The sequence below is a fragment of the Prionailurus bengalensis genome, chromosome D4 (genome assembly GCF_016509475.1).
Source record: "Prionailurus bengalensis isolate Pbe53 chromosome D4, Fcat_Pben_1.1_paternal_pri, whole genome shotgun sequence".
Taxonomy (NCBI): domain Eukaryota; kingdom Metazoa; phylum Chordata; class Mammalia; order Carnivora; family Felidae; genus Prionailurus; species Prionailurus bengalensis.
The window spans coordinates 17,615,851-17,634,029 of NC_057359.1; the positions used below are offsets into that span (position 1 = coordinate 17,615,851).

An 18,179-nucleotide genomic window follows, 5' to 3' on the forward strand; every position below is an offset into this window, starting at 1 on the left:
TTTGCTCCTTTTTGTGGCTGGGCATCTCGCTATGGGGATATACCACAATTTATTTTCCATGCACCTGTTACCATTTACCTGTTGCATTGTTTCCAGCGTGGGGCCATTATTAAGAGAGTTGCTGTAAACATTCCTGTATCAGTTTTGTTTCAAAGTAGAATTTCATTTTTTTTTTTTCTGGGTAAATACCCAGAAATGGAATGTCTGGTTCATGAGGAGGATGTGTATTTCGTGAGAGATTACCAAACGATTTTCCAAAGATATTGGACCGCTTTACACTCCCACTAGCTACGGGTGAGAGTTACAGTGTTCCACAATCTTAGAGCATGGTAGTGTCTGTCCTTAACCTGTAGGCATTTGTGTGTGCGTACAGAACTATTATGATTTTAATTAGCGTTTGAGCATCTTTGTACATGCTCATTGGCTGTTTGCATATCTCCTTTTGTGAAATGTCTTTTCAAATTCTTGCCTGTTTAAAAAAATGTGTAGAATGGGGGTCAGTTACCTTTCAAAAGGGAGTTCAGAATTTGGGGAAATCTGTAAATTAGAGAGGGCAGGAGGGAGAACAAGGCAGACAGCGTTCATGAAGGTGACCACAGGGTCCTTGACATGACTGCTTCGTGACCAGGGTGACCAGGTTTGATGGGGAGTTGTCTCAGGTTAAGCGCTGAAAAGTTCCATGTCCCTGGAAACAACTCAGTCCTGAGCATGGTTGTTCACCCTCTAGAACTGTGTATGAAATATTTGCAAACTGTATGCCTGGAGTATATAAAAAATGTGCACACTCTATGCCTGGAGTCATTAGACTGGAGAGGATCTTAGCTACAGCACAGGGGAGACTGTTGGTGGTGAATGAATTCAGAAAGGCTGCACAGCTGCTCAGTGGGGTCAAAGTCACGATAAAATATGGGTCTTCTGGCTCCTAGCCCTCTGCTCAGAAGTCAATAGCTTACTTGTGACATAAGCATTTAGGGACACCTGGAAGGTTCTCTCTTGTTGGCAGAAAATAAAAAAACCCTCCAATCACCCTCCAGTCATTGTCTGACAGTGTTTGTTTTTTAAAGTTATAAATATAACGGACTCATTTATTTGATTTTCTGATCAAATTCAGTTGTTCCTGGAAGAACTAAGACATTGAGTCTTATCAGTCATTTACACTTTAGTATAAAATGGTTTATTAAAAAAACTTTTCTAAGAGCAGTTTGGTTTGAGAGAGGGTCACGTTAGGGAAATTCTGGGTGCAAGGGTGAGAGGCTTCCACTAAAGAAGAAAAGGCACAAATGCTTGACAGAATTGGGAACAAAAGATGAAATTTATCAACTTAGTGTCAAATAGGGTTATGTTCCTAGGCCGGGAAGAGTGTGTGTATGTGACTGCACAGAAAAGGAGCTTGAGAGGGGCCAGAGGGAAGGAATTATTCTCCTTCCTTTTAGGTGGGATTAAGGAAAAGGTTGAGCTTTGGTGATTCTGCTCTTGATTTTATACTTCCTTATACACCTATGGTTTCTGATTTATTTATAAAATGCCCCTTTGTTAGTTATATATTGTTTCTTGTTTTAGCCCTTGTTGGTATTTCATGACAGATAAACACAGTCATCTTTTGTTTTACGTTACCCTGGAGGAGCTAGATGGAATGCCTGCTTATAGATAACATTACTGCTCTGTTTTCATACTCTGTCTTTCTTTTGAATAACTCCCAACATGTTATGACATTTTTCTTCTTAATGTTTATTAAATGCCCTCAGCGTGCTCAGTGCTGTTGAAAGAATATAAAAGACACAATTCTTGCCAATAAGGGACATGCATATTAATAGAAAAGAGACACAAACATGCTTTTAAATCTATATATTTAGATTTTAAAATGTGTGTCCCTCTGAAAGGTGAAAGATTACTTTGTTCGAATGATGGAGAATGATTGAACTAATGCACACTGCTCGTCAGCCGTTGTCTTGCAAAAACAAAAACAGCATAGAGACGTCTCAGCCTGCATCACCTTCCGCACCATAACCTTGGCAGTTAAGGTGGCATGAAATTATTTCTGCTGAAACCAGCCTTAATTTGATGGTCCTGTTATACCAGAGATTTTGAATCAGCTCTAGCTCTAACGTGTGCGACGTTAGCAGCTCAAGGCTTCCGATGTTCACGTCGTCAATCAGTAGTCTTTGCCGAGAACCTATTCTGTGTTGAGCCGTGTACTGGGAGCTGGAAACAGAATAGTAAGCACCGTGGTTGTGTCTCCATCTCCTTGGAACGTACAGGCATAGAGTTGGGAGCACAGACGTTGAACAGATAATTGTTCTAATCGAGGTATAACTATGGGCGTATATTTTTGATTCTGGGAGCTGGTGGGAGCTTAGCTGGCCTGGGGGGTTGTTTTTAAAAAAAATTTTCTCTTTAGTTATTTATCTTTAAGAAAGTGAGCCTGCGCAGGGAGGGGCAGAGAGTGAGGAGGACAGAGGATCCCAGTGTGGGCCTCGAACCCACGAACCCCGAGATGATGGCCTGAGCCAACGTCAGACGCTCAACCAACTGAGCCACCCAGGCGCCCCTGGCCTGGGGGTTTTAAAGACTTTCTACCTGGGGTGACAGATGAAAGAGGAGAGGGAGGAGGCAGGGGGGCTCCTTGTCCGGCAGGTCAAGGGAGCAGCAGGTCTGACACAGGGAGCTGAAGAGGCCAGTGCAGCCTGAGTCCGGGGAACTGAGAGCCCGTGTGACCCATGCTGTGGCCAGAGAGCCGGGTTAGGCAGGCCCCGCAGGTCGGAGCAGGAGGATGGTCTTCGTTCACCGAGCACGGTGAAGCGCATAGAATAGTTCCGGGCAGAGCATAGGTGTCACTATGATAGGATTACTCTGCTTTACTGTATAAACTATATTCTTCGTTAGCGTTCAAGGTTTCTTTTCACAGCAGAGGGAAGCCCCTACAACACGTAGGCAGGTGTACTGACGTGTGGCATAGCCAAATTTGCCTTCTGGGGCGTTGCTCCGGCTGCTGTTGGAGAAAACAGAGTTGGGAGAGGAGATCTGGTGCACGTGGCTCTGAGAAGACCAGAAGCAGCTGTACTCCTCGAACAAGAGGTGGGAACAGACACAGTGAGTCATCCAGGGGCCTGTGGCTGACGGGTGCCCCATAGCCCGTGACTCAAGAGGAACGTGACTCGGAGGGGCTCTAAGTTGTACAAGAGTGTGTCAGGGGATGGCTACGTTTTCAGAAGTTCTGATTGGTCCAGTTTTAAGAGTTAGTAGGAAGCCTACGATGGGACCCAGTGGTTCTACCTGGGAAGGCATCTCGGTAGAGACTATTAAGTAGCTTGCAGAACCGGTCGAGAAGGCCACGAGTTCAGAATCCGTGACAGCCACGTCACGGAATGGACCTTGGCAAGAGTTGCCGCTTCATCCTCAACAAAACGCCGAGGAACGGGGAGGCTTCCCGCTGCTGCCGCCGCCGGAGGTCTCCTACGATCTCTTACCAGTTCGTCCGGAAAACGGGACGGGCGGCACGGATGCGCAGAAAGCTGGCGGCCAAGACGTCGAGACTCCTTCCACCCCTACGGCCACGCACGTAAATGCCTCTGAGCACGTGCCGTGGTCTGTCTTTGACTGGCAGAACCTTAGTCACGTCAGAACCCTAGCTGCACCGAGTCTAGCTTTTTAGCTCCACAGTGTAGGAGAACTCACTGGAAGGATGGGGGGGGGGGGGGTGGTGAGCCCATCTCTAGGATGCACCCTACTACCTGGGTTGACCCCGACGCGCGACATCGAACAGGGATTTGCATTTTCCCACCTCACCGTGCTAGCTGCATACACGTGGGCGGAGCTTCGATGACCTCCTTCATCCAATTAGAGGGATGAGATTTATCTCCCAGGGTTCCTGGGGAGCATTAAGTTAAATATGACAACATGTACAAGAGCGGTCAGCTGCCTGGTGCATGGTGGGCCTTCCATAAATGAGACATCAGTCAGTCCCCGAACACCACTGCACCACCGTCCCGAGGAAACAGAAGCCCTGACAGGCAGAGTCAAAATAGAGCTTACTGCCCGAGAGATTCAATGGCCCGCATAAACGCGGCTCTTGTACCGGGCACGCAGACTTTGGGGAGCACATTCGTCCCCGGAAAAGAAGGTGGGATTTGAGTATGTGCCCTTTAATGTATTTGTGTGATTTCTTTCATTTTGAAATCGTTTTTGTTTATTAAAAAATAACGCATACACATAAACGGTGAGAGTAAGAAAGGCCCTCTTTGCAGTTCGAGTGTTCTTCCTGAAACATCCTCTACTCATAAGCATATACGTAATTCAGATTCCTTCTTTGGTCTCCTACAAAAATCGGGTCCTGTGGTCTCCCTCCCTTCTTTCTTTCTTCCCTTCCTTCCTTCCTTCCATCCCTCTTTCTCCCTCCCTCCCTCCCTCCCTCTCTTCCTCCCTTTACTACCTTCGACCTATCGATTATAGCTCGTTGTTGAGTTGTTTGTGTTGTTCTGCTTTACAAACTTTGCTCTAACCTCCATTCTCAGACATAAGTGGCCACATCTGCCCAATACGTTTTAGAAGTGGAAAGCCTGGGCCAAAGGTTAGGTACGGCTTATAATTTACGGATCACACCAAATGGCTCTCCAGACGGTTGTCTCGGGGCTAGCTCTTGACCAATCCTACGCAAGCCGCATTTGTGCCTACGTCCTCGCCGAGAGTGTATCATCAGACCTTTTGACTTTTGCCAATTACGTCAGGGAATTTAAGAGGTGATACTAGGGTAGACCAAGAGGAATTCTGACCAAGGGATAGAGGCAAGGGATCGATTGCAGGATAGGAGGTGAGAGAACGTAGGACTTATATTTAAGTTGGAAGGGAGAGTGGTAATGTGACGCTGTGTGTCAGGCAGTGGCTTGACCAGGCAGTGCTTGTGTGACTACATTCAGTCCTCACAACCACATTCACCCGTAAGCATTTTTTTTTACCCCCCGTTGGACTCCGGTATGTGTCCACTATGCCACCTGTGTCTTTATTTTACAGTTGAGGAATGAAGGCTCCAAGACGGTTAAGTGACGTATCTAATATCCCAGAGCAAGCGAAGCGAGGACAAGGGTTCTGTTTTCCAGCTTCGTACACCTTACAGAAGCCCGGGATTCCGGTCTTTACCAACGAGGCCATAATGGATCTGAATATGTTTTCAGGGTATATTTCATCCATATTTGAGTTTACTAGTTCAATTGAGTTCAGTTATTTCCTATAATCAAAGCGTTTCCATTATAGTTGCATGGCCGTGGCCTGGAACTCACTGACCCTTTTCACACTGGCGATAGGTTCTGTGTAACGTTCTTCCTCAAAGATTTTCTGTTCCTTTCCTCAAGAACTACTGTGTTTACCCAAGGAGCACTTTTGACAAAAGCTACATGAGATGAAAGCTCTAAGCTTCTTGGGATTTTTAAGATTTTCTTATAAAGGATTACACAGCCCATTGTGAATTCCACCCTTAGTCCTCAGGAATCTTAAGATTGGCTCGTAAATCCCTCCTTGAAACACTCTTGGAGACTGAGGCTGGCATCTGGGCCCTCCCCCTCATTGTTCGCTGCTGCTTCAGACAGAGTCCACGATCTTTTCTGGGTACATCTGGGCAGTTTCCCCGTGAGTTAAAAATGTGTGACTTCAAATTGTCAAATCTAATAATGATTAGAGACCTTAAGTTAGAGCATGAAGTCCCAGTGAAGGCATGACTCTTAAATGGTGCAGTAGTTGGGTTGATCATCCCTACTAGAGGGGTGCGGTGGATAATTGAAAATGTGATGGAAAGAAGAAAATTAAAAAAAAATAAACCTTTTATCTGGAAAAATAAAGCTGGACCAATGGCTTTTTTTTTTTTTTTTTAATTAAGAAAGCCCAACTTTTGAATTGTCCTAGTTGGAAAATATCCTGTTGATGGTCATTCTTTTAGGGCAGAGCCATGGTCTTCTGGAGAAATAGACATTGGATGTAATTACCCAAAGGGGGAAAAAAAAGGGTGGGGAGGGGGTCAGTGTCAAAGAATGGAATTGGAGAGCTGCGGTGGTCTTAGAAATTAACTAGTCCAACCTCAAGTTTTGTAAGAATGGAAATGGAAACATAGCGAGTACATGGGATTGAGCCAAGAAACCACTTCTGAGCTGTGTCAGCCGGAATGAGAGCCAAACTCTTCTGTCTTCGTTTGGTGTATTGTTCAATTTCCACGTATGTGATCCGTATCTTATAATCTGCTGAGGGACTATGACTGCCTGGGATTTTGTTTGTTTGCCTCAAGTGGACAGTGACTCGTTTTCAGAGCTATCCTGAACAGACCTAACTTTTTAACTAAACAAAGGGTACACAAATGGGAAGATGAATTTGTTAAAGAAGGGACGCAGATAACATGGACCAAACTGTTTTTTTTGCACGGGATGCTTAGTCGATGGGTAGGGTCTGTGATCTTTGTCTTGTTTTAGAAACTGCCATCCGACTTTGAGCTTTGCAGTAAATGAATAACCGCTATGTATTTATACTGTCTACTTAAGTCGGGAAACAAACCAAGTGGTGTTTTCTCTGTGAATGACCAACTGCTCAGGACTTGTTTCAAATTGATGATATAAATAATCTAACAAGGTCCCTCATTGTACATTTCTCGCAGCAAACAGAACGCAATGTGTTTTTATAACCAGATAGCTATTTGATTTTTTTTTTCTCTTTCCCACATTTGGATATAAATGGATATAGAATTACTTAAAATGCTGCATATAAATTAAACATTAAAAGGGAGATACAGAGAGGCTAAGCTGCCCCATTATAATCTTTAGTTCCGCAGTCCCTGCCTCAAGGACACTCCATTTCATATCACATGTCCTTCTTTTGAAAAGTGATCACCAAGGTTCAAGTAACATTTAAGCATAGCAGACAACTGCATAATTTATGGGCCTTTTTTCTTTTTTGTTTTGTGTTCTTGTTGTAATGAAAAACAGGAAAACAGCAGACTCCCTTGAACTCCATTAACTCCTTTTTGTTCTTCCCCTCGTGTCTTTGCAGATCGGAGCCCTGAAGGACTACTACCATTTCTATCATAGCAGGACGATTAAAAGGTCAGTTCTCTCGAGCAGAGGAACCCACAGTTTCATTTCAATGGAACCAAAGGTAAGAAGAACCAGTTGGGTGGGGACCAAGAGGCAAAGCTTCTGCATTTTTCATTGGTAATATCACACTGGGAACCGATGACCAGCGTGAAGGTTCAAATTTCAAGAGCTGCCCTACTGTCCTTTGGTCCGCTGTCTTGGCTTCCTCTTCAGACAAACATTAGACGGTGGCTTGATTTGCCCCGGAATAGGCCGTTGCCGTAAAACACTGGTACAGCAGCCGAGGGGGATCATAAGGATGGGTCCTCCCGGAGGAGGGAGGAGTGTGGTGGGAGGAGATACTGATCGATTCAGAAGTACTGAAAGAATAAAAATTCCACACCATCGTAACAGGTCGCACATAGATCTGGGGTCCTATCCGGACTCCATAGCGGGGTCTCTAACAGAATCCGTAGGTCAGGCCTCAGGTCGCCATGGATCCTCACAATTTCAGCTGGCATGGATAGAGCCGTGCCATTGGCCCCCCGGTGTCTGGGACAGGAAGGACACTGAACATGGAAGGGATAGAAGCTGGCTCCTGCCCTTGAGGGAGGGCGCGTCAGGTGTCTTTCTTGTGCGTTGTCTTTAGTCTATGCCCTTTTGGGTTATACAGACAACATACCCCTTGCAAGTACGTAGGAGGAGGTGTGATACGTCCACGTTTTCCCACTCCATTCTAGAGAGGTGGGATGGTTCTGCACTGGGAGGTAGGAAGCTGAAGGATGTTAGGAACAAAGTAGTCACTGGCCGCTGAAACTCAGGGTGCGTTACATACCCATCCTTATTAAGTTACAGAAAGGCCTTGACTCCGAGAGGGAGCTACTTGGCCCCCCAGAGGTGGCAGGCGAAATGCAGAGGAGAGAGCAGCTGTACCAGCCTGCCCTGGGTCCTCTGTGGGCTCACTGGTGACTTTGTATTGATCAGGAAGGTTTCCTTCCCCCATTATGTTTTGCCACATGAGCTCATTTTCAAATAAATTGGCGAACAAGTCCCTACACGTGAGCAGTAGCAGGTCTCGCCTAGAGATTCTGCGAAAATTGTATCCCTTATTAGAGCAAGAAGTCCTTATTTGAATTAATATGCAAATCGTGTTTGCCACTGGAAGTCCTGCCCTCTGCCAGGTGCCATGGTTCGCCTTGTTTAATTTGTTTCTGGAATAGTATCACCCGGCGTCCGTGATCATGAAATTGCATCTCGGTGATTCGAGGAAGCACATTTCTTGTAGGTCCCAATTTTCTGTAACCCAGTTTTGGGTTATAGGAGTTATAGGAACAGCTCCTAAGACTTGCAGTCCGGTGGCCTGAGGATTGTAAATTCCACCCCCCCCCCCCCCTTCATCTCTACTCAGAATTGAACGTCTCTGGAAAAGCAGTCTGTTGGGACGTTCTTGAATTAGCTAAATTTTTGAAGCAGAGTCACGTTTTTCATCTGCTCACCAACTTTCTTGAAGCTTTCTTGAACTTCAGTAATTAAAATGATTCCAATTTCGTAGCTCATGTGTGTAGTCAGTGTGAATTTGAGAAACCAAATACGAGTTGGGTTGGGAGGTAAGAACAGAATGTAATGAGGCATTGTGTTCATAATGAAGGATTTACTGAATGTGGAGTTGTTTCAGACTCTAGTGTTATCTTGGGAAATCTTGGTCTTCCTTTCCTCTTATCTCAGTGCATCGGATAGCTTACTCGGGATCCGATAGAGACCTTGGACGCTGGCCCACATCACACCCGGAATGTATGCCCTTCGTCACTGAGACCAAAGGGGTAGGGCCGTCTCAGGCCAGCTCTCGGGGACGTGCTCAATTCCCCTTCCTCCTCAATAAAAAGAACACCCTTTGGGAGAACCATACCTAATTCTTTATTCTGATGCCTCCTGCCCTCGTTCCCACTCAGCTGTTTATACGAGAGGCCGCAATCCTACCAACTGGGCCCGTGGGGTACCTCAAATTGGGGGCTGTCTACAGTTTCTTGCAGATATTTCTTACAGATCGTTCATTCATCATTGGCCATTTCTTGAGCCTCTAGTATATGGCAGGCCCTGGGTCAGGCTCTGGGGATTTGGAGATGTAGTTGTGCCCTAGGAGAACTCACCGCAGGCCTCCACAGTCGCCTTCAGGGAAACTCAGCACATTACGGTGCTGTTCAGTGTGGGGGATGGGGGAGCAGGTGTGAGGGACGTGTGCTACGTTATTTCTCCTGTTCCAGCTCCCTCCTTGAAGAGCTCAGGCCAACATGGGTCATTATTATTATTATTATTATTATTGTTTTAAAGTTTATTTATTTTGAGACAGAGAGAGCATGAGCAGGGGAGGGGCAGAGAGAGAGAGAGGGAGAGAGAATCCCAAGCAGGCTCAGTGCTGACAGCACGGAGCCCGACGCAGGGCTCCGTCCCATGAACCGTGAGATCATGACCTGAACTGAAATCACGAGTCGGATGCTTAACCAACTGGGCCACCCAGAGGCCCCTCATTATTACTATTTTGTAATGTTGAAAAACTTTTTACTTAGAGCAGTCGCAAAAACGTTGTGCAGAATCCCTATCTCAGCTGCCCACATCCCCCAGATGTTGTTTACATTTTACATTTTACCATTTGATCGTATTGACTCAAACCAAAGACGTTCGGCTACTATAACCAGAAGCACAAACGGGTCACGTTCTGGCCAAACTCTGGACATGAGCCGTCATTTAATGTTATTATCCAATCTAGCGATTTCGTACAAGCTTTGCCGGTTGTCTCTGTTCTGAGCCAAGAATACGTGTGGTTGTGTTTTTCCCGCGCCCTCTTTGTATACCGTGTCAGACTTCTTTTTATTTTTTCTTCCTTCTTCAACTGCTGGCGCTTTTTTTTGCAAATTACGGGCCGGTTATTTTGTGGAACATCTGATGTCATGATTAGTTCAGGTTTAGCAAGAGCACCGGAAGAGTGCCGGGCTCTTCTGAGAGCATCACGTCGGGATGTGCATGATGCTGATTGGTTTCATTACTCATGACTTTGACTTTGGTGACTCGATGGTGACACGTGTGGTGTCTGCCTGTTTTCTCTACTTTATTTTTATTTTACTTTATTTTATTTTATTTTATATTTTATTTTATTTTACTTTATTTTTTTTTATCATTGTTTTAAGCTTCTAAGCTTTGGGGTAGCTTCTTTTTTTTTAATGTTTATTTAGTTTTGAGAGAGAGAGAGAGAGAGAGAGAGAGAGCGAGAGAGCAGGGGAGGGGCAGAGAGAGACACACACACACAACATCTGACGTAGGCTCCAGGCCCTGAGCTGTCAGCACAGAGCCGGATGCAGGGCTTGAACCCATGAACCATGAGATCATGACCCGAGCTGAAGTTGGATGCTTACCCTCCTGAGCCCCCAGTCTTCTCTACTTTAAAATGACTCGTTTCCCCTTTCTGATGAATAAGTGAATGCTGTGGTCAGTTGGGGTGCATGAGCCCAGGGAACAAGAACAGCCTGGTTTCCATGTGTTAACATTATGTTATGATTAGCTTTTTAACTGACAGCGATTCACAGACTTCTAAGACAGCATCCCTAGTACGGTGATGACAGTCTTGCAGAGAGTGTTGGTACATTATTACAGCAGTTGGACCGCGGACTCTTACGACACTCTTATCCGTGTCTTTCTTTTTGACTGGCCAGCTTTTCTCCAAGAGACCTCAGCTAAGTTTCAGGAACGATGGTTTTGAGTTAACATTCTCCGAAGCCTCTTACTAATCTGTTTAGAAATCTTTGCCAGCCCTCTGGCATTTGGTCAGGGAGGCTGTCGTCTGTCGAGAGCTTCAGAATGGAAGTTCTTTATAGCTTTTGTGTTGCCCATGCAGACACGGGCAGGGGCGGAGGCGGGATTTTTTTTTTTTTTTCATTCTCCTCCTTCTTACCCAGAACAGAAAAACCAGAATCCTAAATTTCCTATTACAGTAGGAGCTTAAACATAAAAAATAAAACAATTTTTCAAAAAAGAACAAAAAACTAACACCAAGCTGCCATTAAGTCAGGTCTCCGTGTCTTATCCATGTGTGATAGGCAAGCATGGCTTATTTTGCCCATTAGATTTTATCTTGAAAGTTCTGGCCTTTCAACCTCTTATCTTTTACTGAGTTCAAGTCTGTTTACAGGTCAGTTTTTATCCAGATATAGGATAGAATCACCTTCTTTAAAAAAAAATTTTTTTAATATTTATTTTTTTTTGAGAGGGCGGGTTGGGGGAGGGGCAGAGAGAGAGGGAGACACAGAATCCGAAGCATCCAGGCCCTGAGCTGTCAGCACAGAGCCCGACGCAGGGCTCGAACTCACAAACCCTGAGATCATGACCTGAGCCGAAGTCAGATGCTTAACTGACTGAGCCACCTAGGGATCCCTAAGGTCACCTTCTGCTATGGGGTAAGGGATAGGCACCTCTCCTGTCTAGTTTCCTCCTAAAGTTCAAGTTTGTCAAACCGCCCGATCACGTGGATGTGTACAACTGTGTATCTCATTATAAAAAAAAAACCTATTCGTATAATATTATTTACTGCAGAATCGTAGGACCTTTTTTTTTTTTTTTTTTTTTTTTTTATTTTTGGGACAGAGAGAGACAGAGCATGAACGGGGTAGGGGCAGAGAGAGAGGGAGACACAGAATCGGAAACAGGCTCCAGGCTCCGAGCCATCAGCCCAGAGCCCGACGCGGGGCTCGAACCCACGGACCGCAGGATCGTGACCTGGCTGAAGTCGGATGCTTAACCGACTGCGCCACCCAGGCGCCCCATGGACCTTTAGATTTAGACTTCTCTCTTTCCTACCAATGCTGGCATACCTTCCAGTGTCGTCCTAAGAGGGAGTTTTTCAGACCTGTTAAGTAGGCCCAGTGACAGAGTTCAGTATTGGACAAAGGAAATATTTCTATAATGGAAGAGATTTAACTTGTTGAGTTATAATCTGCTTGCTTGTAACTTCTACCCATTATTTTTGCCTCCCAGACTTCTACGTAACAGCTCTTTAAATATCTGAAGCCCCTTACTTATTCTCTGGAAGCAGTAATTGTCCCTCTGTAAATGTGGGCCAGAATTAAGTGCAAGCCTTTAGCTCACAAAGCTATTGCCCATTCATTACATTTATACATAAGCCATTTCCTCCGAAGAGAATTTTCAGGCTGAGTGTTCAAGCATCGTACAACGACAATAAAGGGGTATAGAGAAAGGAAGGAGGAGAGAAATGAGGTGCTTGGATGTGGTTAGCAAGATCAGAAGGAAATCAGACCTGGGAAAGAAGACAGGTAAGTTCAGGTTCCTTCCTGACCCAAGTCGGTACCTCCTGTGCCCAGGATTTGATTTTCAGATGACTAGCGTTTTTCCTCTTTTTGCCTCAAGACGGAAAGACATGTGATCATGTGACAGGGTAAGTGTCCTGAAGTGTTCCTGAAGGGCTGTACAAATCCATGTCGTATCAGTCAAGCCCCATTTCCCCATGGATTCACCTTGTCGCTTTGGAATATTTTGCCTCCGCTTCTGATTGATCTCTGATTGGTCCAGGCAGACAACTAGCACATTAGTTACCTCTTTTTCGTAGCTCTGAGACAGACTAGTTCTAAACGGTTCGCATGCATCCGATCACTAGCAGAGCCTTGGAAGTGAAGAAACCTTGTTTGGGGAGAGATACATGCTCAGAAGCGTCTGAACTCAATCTTCCCGGACTCCCCGCCATGAACCGCAGCTCCGCCTTTTTCCTAATAAGACTGCACTTGGCCTGACGCGGCTGCGGAATTGGCTTCACCTGAGTTCAGGTGCTTCCTGTTCAGGCCACGCTCCATTTCCTCTCGCCCCACCTGCCCTCATTCCAGCCGCTCCTGTGAACTGTTTTTCTTTGGCAGGTTAATTTTCTGCTCTTTGCCTTTAAACGTGATAATAGCTTAATGGTTTGACTTTCTTTCGTGAAGTGCCGGTTTCTAATTGAACATTCCTGGGCTGGTGCCCATCCAGCCGTGTGCGATGATCCTGGGTGCGTTGAGGTGGGATGACAGTGGCCGTGTTCTCTCGGGCAGGCACCCGAGGCCTTGTGTTCTTAGCAGCTGTCATCACTGTGACGGTCACGCATATGCCTCTCAGCGTGTCATCGGTGAGCGACAGTTACCGAGTGTCCCGAGAATGAGTGCTTCTGGAAGCAGCATGGGCTTGCATCCGATGATGTGTAGGGAGGACGTGGACGTGGCAGTCAAGGGGCATACTGGGGGCTCTCTTCGTCCAGACTGCCTTCTTTGCCGCCTTTCCAGCTGCATAGTGCAGCCATTATAGTCAAGTCCTGTCTCGTTTTGGGTAGTGCTTCCGTGTCTTTGAAAAACCCCTCTAGAACACATATACGCTTGGCAAAAGCCTTTCGGCCGCGGGTTTGCAACCTTTGGCACATTTATGGTGGTCGGATGGCTGGGAGTATGGGGAGGACGGAAGGAGGCATGTATAGATTCCGCTGTGTTCTCCACCGCCCCTTCTTTACGGTCTTGTTGCCAGGTCTACCAGATGTCTGGATGGTCAGAGACCAGAGAATCAGATTGTACGCTGCTGGGTTATCTGGTGGGAAGGTTTGGGTCGCGACCCAGATCCCTCATAGGCAGGAGTGAATTTAAAAAAACAAAAATAAAGTTCTCAGCTACTTTGGAAAGGTTGCCAAGTCTTTATTAGAGAGCCCTTGGCAGTCCTTCATTTTGAAAGGTTATAAACTCACATACCTACACTGGGAGTGCAGATCAGAAGAATGAGTGAGATGGGCCAGATATAAGATAATTGGGCAACCAGCGAAGTGGAGAACCCCCGCTGTGTGTAAGGGAGCCGTTCCACAGAACCCGTGAGTAACGTTTCCCGATTTCACATGTTGGCAAATAATTGGAAAGCTTAAAAATATTTGTGCGGACCGAAGGAAACGCAGCCGAGAGGCATCCCAGCGCGTGACCCCTTGAGTGGGCTGTGTCGGGAGAAAGGCAGGAAGGCACGAAAGACGGGTTTCAACGCTTTCCGCAACTTTGCTGGGGTCTTACCCTCACCTGAACGCCAGCCTTTGTGCTGGTTGGTCGTGCTCCGCTGAGCGGCTCAAAGGTGATTTTTCTCTGTGTCTCAGTCTCCAAATTGAAATACGAGTGTCTTTCGGGCACAGAGAAGAGGCTCAGGTCGCTTAAGTTCTGAAGCAAAGGCTGCCGAGGACAGGACAGAGCACGCATGCCAACTTCGCTTGTGCCCGCTTTTCCACTGACACCTGTCACTGCACTGGGGGAAGAGCCTTAACGGGAAATGAAGGTTGAAGGAAACAGGACAAGTCGAAGAAAAGAACAAATGGCCAAAAAAGTGACGGCCATGTGAAAATAGAAAGAGAGATTTGATGGGGAAAGGTAGGGTCGATACGGATTTCGCATGTCACTTCAGCCACTTGAAGGAAGGATACAAAATGTAAAAATCTTTATTATTTTCTTAGTTTGGGTAGTATTTCTAAGGTATCAGATTCTAAAAAAGTAGGCGCTTGATCTAGAAAATGTCGGGTGATGACAACATTCTGAATTTCTAGATAGGTCTTGTCTCCATTTGGGTCACTATATAACAGAACACCATAGTCTGGGTGTCTTATAAACAATAGAAATTTATTTCTTATAGTCCTGGAGGCTGGGAAGTCCAAGGTCAACATGTTAGTAGATTCAGTGTCTGGTGAGAGCTCACTTCTTAGTTCATAGACAGCTGTCCTCTTATTGTGCCCTCACATGGCAAAAGGGGGCAAGGGAGATCTCTGGGGTCTCCTTTATAAGGACCCTAATGCCATTTATGTGGGCTCCACCCTTGTGACCTAATCATCTCCCAAAGGCCCCATTTCCTAATAGCATCCCATTGGATGTCAGAGGCTTCAGTGTATGAATTTGGGGGGGGGGGGACACAAACGTTTAGTCTATAACAGGTCTTAAGAAGGGAATTTTTGGGACCCCAGGGCAAGTCAGGATGAAATAAGTAAGCAAACCTAAGGGGTAAGTGAAAACAACAAACAACAAACAAAAGCCAGCCAATGACAAGGAAACCCAAAGCCATTTTAATTGTCTGGCTTTGAAAAGCAATCATACTGATCCCTGTATTTATTTTAATGAATGCAAGAGTAAATAAGGAATCTAATTAGAACATCACCCTTGAAAAGGCCTGATTTGTTAAGAAGTGCTTGTGAATTTTGTGTTTCTACCAAACAGAAATCAATTCTTGGAACATAAAAGGAGGCAATATGAGGCAACGGAAAGAATCTTTGAGTTTTGGTTTTAGCTTTGATCTCTGTAGGGTGATCTCTTAACTCCTATGTCCAGATCTCCCCTCCATGTGAAGACTCATCATTGTTCATGCTGGTACTTTGAGAAGTATACAGTATACCATGGTATAATGAATTGTACACGTAGGAAAAGATCAAAAGCATAGGTTAAACCCTTGCAACAAAGCAGTGAGTAGCTAATAAAATGGTGTTACAAATCTAGACATACTGATGAGGAAAGTTCTTCGGAATAATACATAAAGTTAAAAAAGCAGTATAAAAAGAAATAGAACATGCGTTCCCGTTTATGTTTAATGTTCAAACACAAAGAAAGGACCTATGTGTATATGTATATAGTTCCACGCACACAGGGTAGTTTGGGAAGGATACACAAACACATAAAAAATGACTCTGATTAGTTGCCTTCCATACCATACGATTTTATTTTTATTTTTTTTTTATTTTTTTTTTTTTAAATTTTTTTCTTTCAACATTTATTTATTTTTGGGACAGCGAGAGACAGAGCATGAACGGGGGAGGGGCAGAGAGAGAGGGAGACACAGAATCGGAAACAGGCTCCAGGCTCCGAGCCATCAGCCCAGAGCCTGACGCGGGGCTCGAACTCACGGACCGCGAGATCGTGACCTGGCTGAAGTCGGACGCTTAACCGACTGCGCCACCCAGGCGCCCCCATACCATACGATTTTAAAAAAAACTATCCATAGTGCAACAGCTTTTGTTGATATCAACCATGCTTTGCTATTTCGAATCCTGTGGACCCATCTCTGATCTCATCTGACTCTACCTTTCACTTGACACAGTGGTCAGTCATTTATTTGCTCCTCTGGAAAAATGGCTCTCAGTGGCTTGAGACCATGTTCTCTCAGTTTTTTCTTGCCTCTCCTGCACCTTCTGTCTTTGTCATCGATGACACCCGCTCCAGCTCACCTGTGTATTTTGGAGAGCCCAGGGCTCACCTTTATGCTGGTGTCCTTGCTTCAAATTTACATCTCCTTCTCTCATTTACCTGACATCTCCAGCTAGATGTCTAGGAAGTATCCAAAACTTAGTATGACACATATGATACTTTTAATTCCTGTGTGTCACCATTGCCCTCAACTCTTTCTTTCCTAATAAATGGCGCCATGATTTATCCAGTTGCTCAAGCCAAAAATGGAGCAGTCTGCAAACCTGTGGACTTTCCTCTCATGTACCACCACCAGTCTGGTTAATTCCACCATCATCTTTGACCTGGACCACAGCAATTGGATTTTCATTCTTACTGTTCTCCACAGTCATTCTCCACCGAAAGTATGTTTCTTAGGATACACGTAGATCAAACATTTCAATGACTTTCCGTTGACTTTGGAATAAAATCCAGTTTTTTCTTAATGGTCTTCAAAGGCTATCATGATCTGGTCTCTTCCTACCTCCCTGACCTAGTTTTTGAAATGCCTCCTTTTTACTTATCACAGTTGGCGACGTTGGCCTACCTCTCAAAACTCTAAACTCTTACTCTTTTTCCCTTTGCCTGGAACGTACTTCCTTTGGTCTTTGTGTGATGGATATCTTCTCATCTTTGACGTACCAAAGCAAAGGTCACCTCCTTTGAGGGACCTTCCCCAGTCCCCCTTGCTAAAGTAGACTCTTAATCTTCTCTTCCCAGCTACTGACTGGCCTTAACGTGTTACTTGCCTCTTTGTTACCTATCTGAATCAAAAACCATGTTGTTTGTAAGTTTCTCTTATTTTGCCAGAACTTAAACCATTTGCCAGACGTGGTACTGTCTCACTCTGCGGCAGACATGGGAGCAACCAGTTGGAGAGACACCGTGTTATCAGTTGAAACAGGCATTGGGATATTTGGATCCTGGTCTCAGCTTTTACGACGAGCTCACAGTTGCTATTAGCATGCCACTCCTCATTGGGCTTATTTCGCTGATAAAATCACGGAGCAGATGAGCTCTTTTCTAATGTTCATTCCAACCCATTAATCGCCATCTTGAACCAGCGTCACTTGTGATTTTGCTGCCGGTCCACAGTGCCCACCACACGTGCCCTTTTTATGATCTCTTTCCAGTGTCTTTCCCAACTTTCTCCTCCATTTCTCCACAATACTTAGAATATTCCTTTAGCATTTTTAGCTGCCCTCCAAGGCACCGTTTTACCTGAAAGGGCTGAATGTGCAATTAGACTTGAGAGTAACCTGGTTAGTCTTGGGGTTACCTACTCAGCGACGCGCCTACTAAACCAGGAGCAAATAACGTTGCTTCTTTGTTGTCGTAGTCGACGTCTCTCACTGATCCAAGAGTGTGATGATGAGAATGGTGCCTACTACTGATGCTCATGAAGTTTCAGAAGAAGGGAGTATCGCACAGCAAGACATCATGCTTAGTACAAGTTCTTTTAAGAATTAAATACTTTCTCTGATTTTTGGAAAACGGGATACCTTCTGAGATGACAACGAGAGAACCAAATTTTTAAAAGCCTGGCCGCAGAAATGCGAAATATCTTAGGAGGGCAGGGGTGGGGATGTGGGTAGAGGTCGGAGATACAAGGGGCCCAAAATAAAATCAAAATGGAATGGAATGGAATGGAATTTTGTTCAAAATGGAACAAAACAAAATGGAATTAAGGGTGGACAGCATTAATGAAAATTGTCGATGGACATGTAGATACTTTTTTTAATCCATTGGCAAAGCTAAGCAACCATTTGCACAAATTAGTTTTGGCCCCAGGCTGCCATTCCAAAAAAAAAAAAAAAAAAAAAAACCCAAAGAAGTGTAAAAGACCAGCAGAGCAAGCAGATGAGTAACAAGACTGTGTCCT

General features: G+C 45.1%; 1 protein-coding gene across 1 annotated transcript in view; it reads left to right on the plus strand.

The window, feature by feature from the left end:
* Window positions 1-18,179, plus strand: part of PCSK5 (proprotein convertase subtilisin/kexin type 5) — a 457,705-nt gene that overhangs the window by 34,627 nt on the left and 404,899 nt on the right. The window contains 1 exon segment of the mRNA XM_043565357.1: window positions 7,024-7,128. Within this exon segment, the coding sequence (XP_043421292.1) occupies window positions 7,024-7,128 (105 nt within the window).